The sequence below is a fragment of the Atractosteus spatula genome, chromosome 7, assembly GCF_055471065.1.
Source record: "Atractosteus spatula isolate fAtrSpa1 chromosome 7, fAtrSpa1.hap1, whole genome shotgun sequence".
NCBI classification, from domain to species: domain Eukaryota; kingdom Metazoa; phylum Chordata; class Actinopteri; order Semionotiformes; family Lepisosteidae; genus Atractosteus; species Atractosteus spatula.
The window spans coordinates 61762592-61776331 of NC_142712.1; the positions used below are offsets into that span (position 1 = coordinate 61762592).

The window sequence follows — 13740 nt, forward strand, 5'->3', positions numbered from 1 at the left end:
GGCCGTATGCGTTACAATATAGTATGGAAGCCCGTTTCCGCCAGGGAGTTAAAAAAAACGCGCTGACTTAGTATCTCAGAATTGCGACTTAAAAACTCAGAATTCCGACTTTATATCTCGCAATTGCAACTTCGAATTCGCCCACATTTCATTGTATTGTAACGGATTCGGGTTCTAGGGCTTGTGCCCTCGCCGCTCCCACCCTATAGTGTTCTTCAGCTAATTCGAAGTTGCAATTGCGAGATATAAAGTCGTAATTCTGAGTTTTTAAGTCGCAATTCTGAGATGTAAAGTCGCAATTCTGAGATACCATAGCGCGTTTTTTTTTTACTGCTGGCGGAAACGGGCTTCCATAATATAAGGATGTACAATAGTCTAGATTAGAATAAGGCCTTACTCTTACATCCGTTTCAATGATAAACCGAGTCCAATCGCAAAAACTATGTATATGTTCATTCTTTAAAGAAAATTAATAGGACGATGTAGGATTTTTTTTTTTAAAAAACTGTACAGGGTGACGGATTTACAACATAACCGACAATTCGCAAACTCCAACGTATTTTCACGGAATAATGAAAACTCATAGCAAGATAATGTACATGTTAAGATCGTACAGTATATTAAGATTTTTTAACCTTAAAACTTTAAACCTGAATTTATGACCAAAAGATTTGCCTTAATGTTTTCATTTACAGTTTTTTTTAAATCATAATCACTAAAATGAAAAATAAAAACAATTCAGGTTATATATCACAAGCTCCATGTTACAGAAACAATTATTAACTTTTGTCACCAAAGGAATTTACATGCAAACACTGTGCGATGATTTGTCATTTATCTTTTAATTTTGGTCCAACAGAAGAAGGCTTATTTTACACATTTCTCCACAGTAACACAAACACATGCTCAATTACAGAGTATCACCTGCAGAAGTAACATTTAAGGATTGCAAAGCTACAATTCTTTTGTAAACGTACATTTTATGGTACTTTTGAACATCTATTAAGACCCACACAAATTAATTCTCTTAGTGTAAAAAATTAATCTCATATTGGAAAAGGAACTAAATGACCCAATCACTCCCAATACACATGAATGCACAATTATACAACAGTATTGTTTGTACAGCTGTTGTTATAATTTCTATAAGTTATGTATTGTTCAGGGTACAAATCACATTGCACAGCCATTCACACAGAATGAGAAAGCACAGAAGGATAATTATGAGATTGGCTGTTTATGTGTATAATATACACACATGTAAAATCCTAATATAACCTTGGTAAAAAAACAAAATCACAGCTTTTCTTCAGTTTAGGGAATTCATCACTGCCTGCGCTTGCTTGAGCTCTGAAAAAGAGAACAAAGAATATTATGAATTTTTCAGAAATCAGCTGAAGGAAAACTGATGAGGGTGATCTATAAATTATGACAGCAATTAAAGAAATTGAACACAGGCGAGAACTGTATTTCATTCAATAATATTTTACAAAAATAATGAAAATCACTCATTTCTAAGCTTAGACAAATGCATTCCCCAATTAAAGCTAAAAAAATTAAGTATTATATTCCTAACGTCTTAAACAAATCTAGAGGTTTTGCTTAGTAATGCACAAGACTTATTTAATATGTACTATTTTCCTTTTTGAAGATGCCTATAATTGCATTCAGGAACTGGACACATCTCTAGAAGGATAAGAGTGCCCACAGGTATTCACTCACCTGTGAGCAGGACGCGGAATTTTTCTGCAGTGAGAGAGATCATGCTGGTGTCTGTTACTCCTGACTCGGCACCCTGCACCTGGAGCTTGAGCAGTACTGTGGGTTCATTCACCTCTCTCAGCTCGCTGGAGCTCAGAGTGTAGTCCACCCTCCAAGACACTGACTCCAAACGGCTCACTGAAAAACACAGGCAGAGTCCGTGCTTCAGCCTCATTATCAGCACAACAGGCAGGTAGACATCTGTGTAATGTGCAAGCAGTTCCCAGGCAGATACAGTACATCTGCTGCAAATGTTTCACCACACACAGAACATCCATCATGCTAACCATCTGGTGTGAGAACCATCCAAGAATGCTAACTTTAAATACACGACTTTACCCCCTCAACATAATCCTCGAAACCACATCTTTGTTTGAGTGAACTCCAGAACTTCAGATTTATTGCAGGTAATGGTGCAGATCTTTTTGGAACAAGCTAGAATGCACAATTGCAGAGTTTAACCTTCTTTCATGTGTCTCCCAGAACACCACTCACTGAAGAAACAGCAACAACTGTGTCCTGCTTGTATGCAGCAGGTCAAGGCGATCAAACAAGCACTAGATGAAACAGTATTACAAATCCTGCAATCTATTCTATGGCCACAATTAAGTTCACTACTCACATCGCAGACTGCTCTCCCTCAGTTTCACCTGCAGGGCGGAGTGCTTGTCTTCGTATGACTTACACAGTCCAGTTGTGTGCTCTAGATAGGGACAAGGGGAATTCTGCATGAGGAGCAGTGAGCATACCCACTCCATCACAAAGACAGACACCTGATTCTGAAACTGTCTAAAATATTAAAAACATGTTTTCTGTAAATGAGTGGGTGTACTTACCCTCAAGAGTTCACAAGTGAGCAACTTACCATTGCATTTTTACATTTATTTAGCTAAATACTAGAGCGCTCAAAATAATTATTACCTTTTCATGTTTAAAACCGCTGACAATGTTTGCAACAGCAGACGTATTCAAAGCTCGACTCTGCAATGTCCTGAATAAATATATTATTAACATTATAAACCTTCATTGCCCCTGAGGGGAGTTGTCTTGCGCATCAAGAGCTCATAAACATATAACATACTGTATAAAACGATAATACAATCCAACTATAGTACAATACCGTGATACATAGCAAAACAAAAAAAGATAAAAAAAAAATAGTTAGCTTGTAAAGGGTCTAAAAACAACAACAATCATAATAAGGTCTCTACCAAACAATTTTTTTTCATTGTGCAACACTTGAATGCTTTTAGGTATAAAGAAATTAATCTTTATTCTTTAGACAGGGGATTTGGTATCTCCTTCCAGAAGGTAGGAGAGTGTATTCTAAAAAGAGTAGATGAGAGGGGTCATCTACTGTAAGATTTTCTCTGCACGATTAATAATGTTTGTCTGTTAGACATTTTATTTAGTCCAAAGATGCACTACTATATATTTTTGTTCAACTTATTTTTGTTCCACCAGGACAAAGCACCTCCCCGGTTTCTGAATACAAAACATTATGATGCTCTGAATAAAAATACTATAAAAAGTGTCAACATTGTGCTTTCTACATTAAAATTCCTTAACTTCCTTATAAAATACAACCTTTGCCGTGCCTTCAGCAAATACCTTTCCTTCATATTGATGGTCCATGTCAATTTACAATCGATAATAGTGCCATGGTATTTATTTATGAACTACTGTTTCAATATCAGATCCATTAAGAGTTACAGATATCACAAGAATAGAACATTTCTTCCCTTAAAACAATCATCATTTCATTTGTTTTGTTTGTGTTTAAAAACAGTGAATTATCCTGACTCCAATTATATAAATGATTTATCGTCTGTCTGTAATTTTTTCAACATCACTCTATATATAAAATATAAAAAGTACTATAATATTGTTTCCTTGATTTTTAAGTGTAATCAATTGCTAGTTTTATCAGGAGTTTGACAAAAGGAACTTACGATCACTTTTATCTGTCTTTCATACAGGTAGAGAGTTGCTAATGAGGATTAATATATTCACCCTTGTCCGTTTCTCTAATTTAAAAGTACAGTGAGAAACTGTTTTTGCTGGAATGCTTAGAAGTACAGATCTGAGTAGAAAGTTGAGAAATAACTCAGAATAAAACACCCACCCACCAGGAAATAAAGTAAAAGCAAAACCACTAACGCGTGCTGCTCGGTTAAGGTGCATTTCAATAGGCTCACAGAGCTCATACTGTACCTTTAGGAAGCCCAAGCTGTTGCAGCTCACTGGAGAGGGACTCACTGTCTACGTTATGCTTAGCAGCACTGGAGAGGATGAAACTCAGAACCGCAACGCTGGCTTTTATATCCCCACTCTCTGAGACAAGGACACAAACAGGCATCATCACAGGGATCAAAAAACAGCTCATTCTTTAACTCCAGGTCGGTCTGCAACTCTTATGAATGGATGTTAGGGCCAGCACTGAAACGAGTACCTTTCATATGCTTACTACTTACAGTAAGACGTGAGAAGATGATAAATGTTATACCAACTAATACAAGTGATTATCAAGCCATTATCAAAAGGCTTCATATTCTGTTGAGGGTTGTGGCAAGTCAGAGTCTATACTGGAAGCACAGAGCAGGGGTACGAGATTCTGCTCTGTCCCTGATCTAATCCAGGCCCAGAGGAAGATAAGGGCAACACCTTGTCACCAAAAACTTAGCTGGCATGTCTTTGAGAGCTTGGAGTAAAACTCTGCAACTGGCAAAAACCCATGTGAACACAGCCAAGGTGACTGAGCCTGGAATGAAACTCGGGACCCAGGAGCTGTGAGGCAGCAGCCCTACCTGCTGTGCCGTCATGCTGACCGCAGGAGGTTGGTACTGTTACTTGTTCTCTTCCAGTGGTGCACAACTCCAGTCCTGGAGTGCCACAGCTTCTCCAGGTTTTCAATCCACATCTGGACTTAATGACATAACGGAGCTAATTGTGATTTCAACTGGTCCTGCTTAACATGTTTCAAAGGTTTTCAGCTTTCATTTAAAGAGCCTCGAAACCCTGCTGGGTTCTGGCCTTCAAGGACTGGAGTTGTACACCTAACCTTTAGAGAGAAGGTGGGACACAGGCCCTGAAAGGCAGAAGTTGTGTATGACTGGCTTCAGCCCTACATGAATGAGCTCATACAAGACCTTGTCAAATGCTGCCACTATTGTGAATTCCAGGTATGCAAGAACAAATAACTGTGGAATGTGTTCAAGGAATCTTTTTCAGTCACGAGGAGTTTACGGGTCACAGATAGTGCTGGCATGTATAACATAATAATAATGTTTCCAAATATAAACATGAAGAAAATCAAGAATGCAGATTTAAGCAAGAAAAGTTGAAAGTAACAAACTTCTGTGGGAGGCACGATCACACAGTTCTTAGCATTGCCACCTCACAGTGATGGGATCCGGGATTCAGTTCCTGGTTTGCTATCTGTGTGGAGTTGGTACTGTATGTTCTCCCTGTGATCACATGGGTTTTCGGTTTCTTTCCACAGTCCAAAAAAACACTGGGTGGTTAAGTCACTTGTGGGAAAAATGGCCCTGGTGTGAGTGTGCATATGTGTCTTGTGATGGACTGGTCTCCCATCTAGGGTACACCCCTCCTAGCGCCCGCTGCTTGCTGAGATAGGCTCCAGTTCATCCGCAAGTCTGTATTGGCTAAAGCTATTAGAAAAATGGATAGATAGATCTTTTAACTGCTCTGGCCTCCTGTCTTAAAGACTTATCACGACCCAAACGTACAGTAATCAAAACAGCACTTACCAAACTTGGCATCTGAAGTCAGTTTAGAAACTTTATCATACTGAATAAAAAAAGAACAGAAGACACAAAACAGCCTTTTCATTCTGGAAGTCAGGCAAGTGTTCACGTTAAAATGTGTTTACTCGCATTAGTATATTAGCCAGATCTTAGTTTGTTTGAATCTTCTAACCATTACTGGACAAAATGAGAATTCAGTCTTGTACTGTATACTGATGTGCCTGTCTTAATCTGGATTTTGTTTGGGGGGGTTTGCATTAATTCAAGATTCACGATTTTTTGTTACACCCACTTGTTAGGAATTTGCCTCAGTGTGCTCATAACAGTTAAACAATAAGACAATAAAAACAATAACAACAAAAACATTATACACAACATAACATAAAACCATGAGGTAACAGGAAATAATCTCATACAATATTAAAATAAAATGAAATAACTAGTGCATTAAAGGGGTTTATAGTCCATTTACATTGTAAATAGTCATCATAAGATAATGATAATTGGAATTGGAAAGCTGTTCAGTATCCGGATAGTCTTACAGTAAGTACTATTAAGGAAACTAAAGGTTTTGGTCTTAATGGTCCTAAGTCTTTTTCCTGAGGGAAGGGGTATAGAGTATTTTCAATCCTTTGTGCTGCCTGCTTTCTGAGAAAAGGAATTCATAGGAGCATGAGTAAAAGAAGAGTTCTAAATCTAAACACAGAGACGAATAATTCATCAAATTAAAGTAAACACAGGGCATTTCGGTGTGTTAAAAAACATGATTCAAAAAACACGACAACGCGTATTCGTTTGTACGTGATGTTTTTTGGTGTTCTTCAGAAACTTCCCACAAGAGCTGATACTCACGTCAATGCCTTCCCCGAGCAGGTCCTTCAGTACCTGTACACACAGCAGTTTCATCTTCACGCTAGACTGGAATACACAATATTCCTTGCCTTAGTATACGACACAAACTGGACTTTCAAACTCATTCTGCGCTGGGTTTGAATACTATAATACTGTATATTACTAGGACAAATTTAGCTAATTTAGTTATAAACGAATACACTATACCGTTAAAGCAACATTAACCTACTAACATTTGAAGATTTGTGTTACTTTACTCTTAATGCATGATTAAGGGAAATCCGGTTCTTAAAAAAACAATTATCTCTTAACTTATTGAGTACGTTTTATAAGACGTGTGTAGATGTTTAATTTTATTTAGCTGTTGGTAACTAATTGCACCACAACATTTCTATACAAACTAAAACACAAGCAAAAATATCACACATACAATCATAAAAACAAAAATCTATTCTTGCCACTTAACTATTTTCGCTAATGTGCTGATTTCTGCCAGCACCCAGTCCGGGCAGTCCAAGTCTCCACAAAATCGGAATCGCTAGGAAAGAGAATCAATATTACATTTCCAATTGTCAGTTACAAACGTCTTCTTTGTAGAGAAAAGAGAAATAAAATTATTGACAATACTGACACATAAAAATCTATTTGAGGTGATCACATATAATCATATATAGATTAATGCATCTACCCTTAATATTACGACGATCGCAATTAATTTCTTTAATCCGTTTCAGATACCAAAAACTAAGAAAATCAGTAAAAATAACAGAAAGATTACCATTTTTCTCCACTTGCAAAACTACTATAGTCAGCTGATGCGAGTCGGAAGCAGGACAATAGATGACTTTCACGGAGTTGAACGAACGCTTTAGTAGTTTTTTTCAAAGCTGTTATTATATGCACATAAAATGAAGTGGTCTGGGAAGAGACCCCACATTTGAACAGTATAAAATAGACATTAGGGAATATCTCCAGATTTTCTAAATGTAAGAATATGAAAGCTGTGCGAACCGTATTTTTATTTACCTCATTTAAAAATGTTTAAATGCATAATACAGTATATATGATACCGCAAATGCATACTACGTTGTGTGTATTCTATATATTATTGTTGTTACAATAAAAAAAAAGTTTTAAAAAGTTTTATTTAACGTTGTACTCGGGTATTTTCTGGACTGGGTGTAATCGCATCCATTAGGTTAAACTCGAACATGACAAGTCTGAATTTTTTATTTTCCTCAGTAATAATTACTTACGGACGTTACGTTGGCTTGACTGCCACAGGTTCTGGGCTGGATTCCGGGCCGTATCACCTTTTGTGTGGAGTTCGCATGTTTCTTCCTCCATTTCGCCACGGTCCTGGTTTCCCGCACAGTCCAAAGACCAAAGATATACAGTAGTGTGAAAGTTAATGTCACTAATTGTGTGTGCTAACTTTTAGTACCTATCAAGTTATTTGTTCAGTTAAGCTAAATCAACAAATCACCTGTTTAATTGATCACAGTTGATTAAAGCTATTATTGGGTTTAACTCTACAACATACTGGACTGAGGTTATCCCGGTCTAGGGTTAAGGACCCTGTGGCAGAATCTTTTGTTCCAACCTGAAATCTTTAATTTAACCACATGATTTCTTGGCTATATTTCAAAGTGATTGGTTTATAGTGTAGCGCCCTCATCAGGCAGTGATGGAGCACCCAGCAGACAAGCAGTGGGGCTGGTGATGTCAGCCCCAGGAGAGCATGCTGGGATGGATGCAAACTTGTCTAGGATAGTTGGGAACTATCAGGGACAGTGTTAACTACTTGGACTCAGGGGGGGGGGGGACATTTTATGTGTGTGTAAGTGTGTGGCTGTGCCATCTTTCCTCAGCTGGGTATGTGGTTTCAGGTTCCCACTCTGTCCTTGCATCTGTCATTCAGTACCACATAAATGGAGACCTAAGCTAGAACCGTAAAGTAGAGATACGAAGACCTGCTGTTTGTGTCAAGAATGCTCTGAAGTGAGTAGGAAAGAGTGTGGAGTTTAAAGGCATTGAGCTTCCAATTAAAGGAGTAGGTCTGGAGAGAAGGAGAAAGCTGAAAGTCTGTGGAAAATAAACAGTATAGGGCTGCATCTGAGGAGCCAATGATATCAATTATCATGTAGAGAGGAACAATGGGATTTGTACTGTTGTGGAAGTAATGGGAAATGACTCAGAAAAATGCAGATAAGATCAGATCACTTTATTGTAAATATACAATTTCTTGCACTAGGAATTTGTCTTTTCACATACCCCAGCTTGCTCTCCATTAGACACACAGGTGGGGAGAGTAAAGCTTGGGGTCAGAGCACAGAGTCAGCCATTTATACAGCGCCCCTGGAGCAGCAGGGGTTAACAGCCTTGCTCAGGGGCCCAACAGAGTAGGATTCCTCTGCTGGCTACAGGATTTGAACCTGCAGCTTTCCAGCCACAGGCCCAGATCCTTAGCCAAAATGCCACCTCTCCGCCCTGAGCAAGATAAATTATGTAACTGTTGCCTCATCTAAACTTAACGAGATGTGTTCATACATGCATACATATACCAATGGAAAAAAGAAACAACATTTTCTGGAATGAGAAGCTTATATAGCTTATGTATTAGAACAAGTAATAGGTTTATTCCATGCTGAAAAGAGAAGAAAGAAAACAACGTTTTGGCTGTGGAGCCTTCTTCAGGTGTGAGAGAGACAGGGCAGTAAGCAAAGGCAATGTAGCCAGAGAACAAATGCTGGCAGAGAGGAGGAGTGAGAGGCAAGAGCAGGGGACAGACAGAGAGGCCAATCAAGAGGTGTGAAGTCAGGATAGGTGAAGAGAGGTGTGAGATGAAACCTGCAATAAATAGAGAGAATTTAGAAGAAAAGTAGTCTGTCGTTAGGAGAAGGGGGAAGGTGTGATCCTAGCTGCAGGATAATTTTAGTTTCTGTAGTCTTTCTGATGTATGAGTTCGGAAAACCGTCTTTGAGAACACAGACGGAGAGATTAGAGTGGTCGTGGCCGTCAGAGGTGAAATGAGAAACAATGGGCTTGGAGAGATCTTTAATCTTCACAGCCCTGACTTGTTCTCTGAAGCGGTCTCCGAGTCTCCTTCCTGTTTCTCCAATGTAGATGACTGGGCATTTACTGCAAGAGATACAGTTAATAAGGTTGCTGGAGGTACAAGATGCCATCTGAGTGATCCGGAATTGTCCTGAGGGGCCCTGAATGAGTGTGGTGTTAGATGTGTACTTGCAGGTGATACAGCGAGCTCTGGTGCAAGGGGAAGTACCTGGTGTGGATGGTTGCTGAGGGCGGTCAAGGGAGCTGTGAACAAGAAGGTTACGCAGATTAGGTGGTTGGCGATATGAGATGATGGGGCGGTCAGAAAAGAGGGCCCCAATGGAGGGATCATCCTGTAGGATGGAAAAGTTGTCGTTAATAGTCCTGGGGATAGGAAGTGTGTTGGGGTGGTAGGGAAGCACCAAAGGAATGCTGTTGTTACGGCGGGAGTTCCTGCTCCAGTTGATGGTCCGAGGGGTGTTTTTGGCTCGGGCAAGGGCCCTGTCAATCACACTGCTGGGGTATCCTCTGTTGATGAAAAAGGAGTAGAATGTTGAAGGCTTGGTTCTGGAAGTCGATGTCGTTGCTGCAGGGTTGTTGTAGCCGAAGGAACTGTGAAAAAGGGAGAGAGTTTTTGTGTTTGGGGTGAAATGAGCTGTACAGGAGGTAGCTGTGTGAATCCGTGGGTTTGTAATAGACTGAAGTGGAGAGTCGGGGGTAGTTGATGGAGAAGTTGATGTCTAGAAACGGAAGAGTAGTGGAAGATATGTTAACTGTATATTTGAGGGATGGGTGGAACTTGGTGAAATGATGCAGAAAGTGCTCAAGCTGGTCGTTAGAGCATGTGGCGGCACCGACGCAGTCATCAATGTATCGCTTGTAATGGTCAGGAACGTAGCCAGTGTAAGAAGTGAAGAAGCGTTCTTCTACCCAGCTGACAAAAATATTGGCATAGCTGGGTCCCATTCTGGTGCCCATGGAAACTCCATTAACCTGTTGGTAAAAAAGGTTATTAAATGAGAATGCACTCAGTGTGAGAACCAATTCTGCAAGGCGTACCAGGGTGTGGGTGGGTGGATCAAAGGCTTCAAAGATATATAGATCCTTACGCCACACCACAACAGCGCCTCCTTTGTCTGCTGGTTTGATGATGATATCATCCCTGTTGAGGAGAGACTGGAGCGCCTGAATTTCTCCTTGGGTGAGGTTGGACCTGTGTTTACTGGGTATAGAGAGTGTCTTGGGAGCTTGATTGGTGCATTGGTTAATGAAACAATCGACTGGTGGAAAACGGCCAGAGGGGGGAGTATAACAAGTTTTTTTTAGGATTAATATTGTTAATGACATCAATAACCAGATTATTGCCTGTGAAGAAGAGTCGTCAGCAAAATGTGCTCTGAGATGGATCCTGTGGTAAAAGTGGTTGAGGTCGACTGGTCTGGGGAATGTCCAGGTTCCTGGGAACTGGTACAAAACTGAGGCCTTTTCTGAGGAGGGATCACTCATCCTGTGAAAGGGAAAGGTCAGAAAAAGGTAGCTTATGTATTATATAGCTTATGTACTTTCAGAAAAAGGTGTCAATTTGTTTTAAGCCCTCTGACCAGCAATACAGCTTGTGCAGTGAGGCACTGCAACTTGCCAATCAGACGAGAGGTCGTTAGGTGCACTTTTACCCAATGAGGTCAAGGTGGAACAATGCCTGACCAGGTCACCTTTAAAAAGGCCTTAATTCAAAGCTTAGGTCACTGCAAGAAAAAGGCCACACATAGTCAATTTTCTGTGCATTCCATAATGCCTTGAATGTCACCAGGACCAGCGTTGCCAGACACTATGGAGTAAGTCGCTTTGCACTGTGTCCTGACTGCAAAGAAGGTTCCAGCAGACCGGCAGGACAGATGACTGTCCAAGATCCAGCTGCCCTCAAGTGACCACACCAGAGCTGGACCGACACATTAGACTGGTCCATCTGAGAGATCATTTCAGATCTGCCACCCGTACTGCTGCTGAAACTGCCAGCAGACACAATGCCCACATCAGTGACAGGACAGTGAGGCTCCATGCTGCTGGCCATAGAGGAAGGCGACCTGCCAAAGGCCCTCTGCTCACACCTCCTAGACGTCATTCCTGACTGGCTTGGGCCAGACAGAGGCTGCGATGGACTCGTCAGCAGTGGCATCAGGTCCTCTTCACGGATGAGTCTCTCTTCAGCCTGTTCCATGCAGATGGGAGGGCCAGAGTGTGGAGGAGGAGGTGTTGCATTTCTTTTTTCCATTAGTATATATTAATGTAAAGTTTTATATTTTGTGCTTATCTGTATTTATTTGTGGAAAGAAAATAAAGTTCTTAAAAATAAATAAATCGAAATCGGCCTCTGCACCAACCACAACCCTGTACGTTGCTAGAGAAAGGCTGTGGATTCCTAGACTAGTCAGGGAAAGGATGCAGGTAAAAGAACTGGACAATAAGTTAAAGGACTTCACCTGGATTGCTGTGCACCAGATGCTGGTGACCAGAGAGGTCCTCTATTGACACTTTCTCACCAGGAGTCTGCATTGTCCCTGGGACACGTATTTGGTCGAAGAGATGCAGGACTGCATGGTCTAGAGCTGCCTCTTGCAGTGTGGGGCAGAATGGGCAACACTATGCAACTCCTGGGAGCAGGAGCGGTGCTCAGTTGCCAGTGCATCCTGCAGGGGCTGGCACCAACTGGATTGGGCAAAAAGACACAGTACTTGCTTTGGCTTCTTGCATCCTTGATAAAACAAGGACTCTGGAACGCGAGGAACGCTCTCATCCAGCACAAACCAGAGTGGGGAGTGAGGGGGCTGGAGGAGAGGAACCTTGTGAACCTCAGAAGGAGGATGAAGCACAACGTCACCAAATGGGGCTTCTCAGCGGCAATGGAGTGCTGGAAGGGTTTGTGGGCCCTGTACAGGGACTAAAGAGGAAATCCCTGTTTCTTGGAGCTCCTCCGGAGGATTGGGTGACTGCAGTTTCAGAGCCGGGACAGGAAAAACACATGGACAGCAGCCAAGTGGTAGGGCTTGGAGGGACTCTTTCATTGTGCAAATCCATCCCCAACATCCACTTGCTCTGATTGATAAAGGACAATCATCCGATTGAGAATGTGTTTAATTGATTAAAATGGAATGGTTTTAATGGTTTGTTAGAGTGTGTACTTATTGTGAGATGTTTCTTGTGAATTAAAGTTTATTTTGATAGAGAAAAAAAAGGATAGTGGAACTAAGCCATTCAACGGTACTTCCATTCCTAATTTTCTGAGAGACCATCGGAACCTTCACGAAAACCCTAAAAGACCTTACACTGTGCAGACCTCCACTCAAAACCTCAGAGAGGAACAGTGCAACACTCAGCACCAACAGAATCAACCTCAACCCACAGAAAAACCAATGAATGACCCAGAGAAACCTGCACCCACCTCCTGGACTTCTCCGGCATCAACACCTCTAAACCAAACCATCCCAGCCCACAAGACTCAAAATCGGTTCACCCCTCCAACCTGGACCAGCAGCAGGATGGGACTAATGGAGAGCACCCCCTATCCCAGTGTATTGCCTGTCTAATGGTGCCATATACAAAAAATCATAAAATATTAAAGAAAAGATTCACATACTGTATGAAACCATGACCATGAAAGGTGAGGGGGCCTGCCTAGTGTGTAAAACACTTGGTTGTAGCATTGTGAGTGATGTGGTGCAAAAGCTATTGACTTGTGAAGAGCACCCCGTTATCCCAGTGTATTGCCTGTCTAATGGTGTCATACACAAAAATCATCAAGAAATAAACTTTCACAAAGCAAAGCTGTGAAAAGTCAGTCTAAAACATTTGGTTTGAACATCATGGGTGCTGTTTCTTATAAGCTGTTGAGTACAGAAGAGGATGTTTTCTGCTGTCAGCCATATTGTATACTGTATGTAGTTGACCCTTACCTGAATGAAAAGAGGACATAAAGAGAGGGCTCCAGAAATAAAACAAAGCTTTATCCCCGCACTTACAGACTGGATAAATGGAGACTACTCTGAGCCTGTCTCCGTGCTGTTCTGCTTCCTATGGTCATTGTTGTTCGCATGAACACCTCAATTAAAAACCTGAGGTTTATAAAAAGACAATTAGCTCACTGATATGTTTATGAAAAGGTTGTGAACATGTTCACAAATCGCGGTCTTTAAAAGTAGTCTGGTTTGAAGCCTTCGTGTGTTTCCCTTGCGAAGGTATTGACATCAGAATATTCCTGGGGGGGGGGGGGGGGGGACTGCGTAAAAACGACAAAGGCTGTGAAAAC

At 41.0% G+C, this 13740-nt stretch overlaps 1 protein-coding gene across 1 annotated transcript; it reads right to left on the reverse strand.

Annotated features, from left to right (window-relative positions):
* Positions 1–820: 820 nt before the first annotated feature.
* Positions 821–7222, reverse strand: commd4 (COMM domain containing 4). Its single transcript, XM_088922229.1, has 8 exons — positions 7159–7222; positions 6847–6918; positions 6381–6446; positions 5532–5571; positions 3976–4095; positions 2384–2464; positions 1723–1899; positions 821–1350 (listed from the first exon to the last, which is right to left on the reverse strand). Exons 1-8 carry the CDS (start codon positions 7159–7161, stop codon positions 1310–1312), a joined length of 600 nt encoding a protein of 199 aa, XP_088778355.1. The 5' UTR covers positions 7162–7222; the 3' UTR covers positions 821–1309.
* Between the last annotated feature and the right edge of the window lie 6518 nt (positions 7223–13740).

Bases quoted from the DNA above. Each gene is read 5' to 3' on its own strand.
- commd4 (XM_088922229.1), bottom strand. The intron at 4,096-5,531 runs GTAAGTGCTGTT...TCCTTGTCTCAG, and splicing joins GACTTCAGATGCCAAGTTTG to AGAGTGGGGATATAAAAGCC. The intron at 1,351-1,722 runs GTGAGTGAATAC...TCTCTTTTTCAG, and splicing joins ATTCCGCGTCCTGCTCACAG to AGCTCAAGCAAGCGCAGGCA.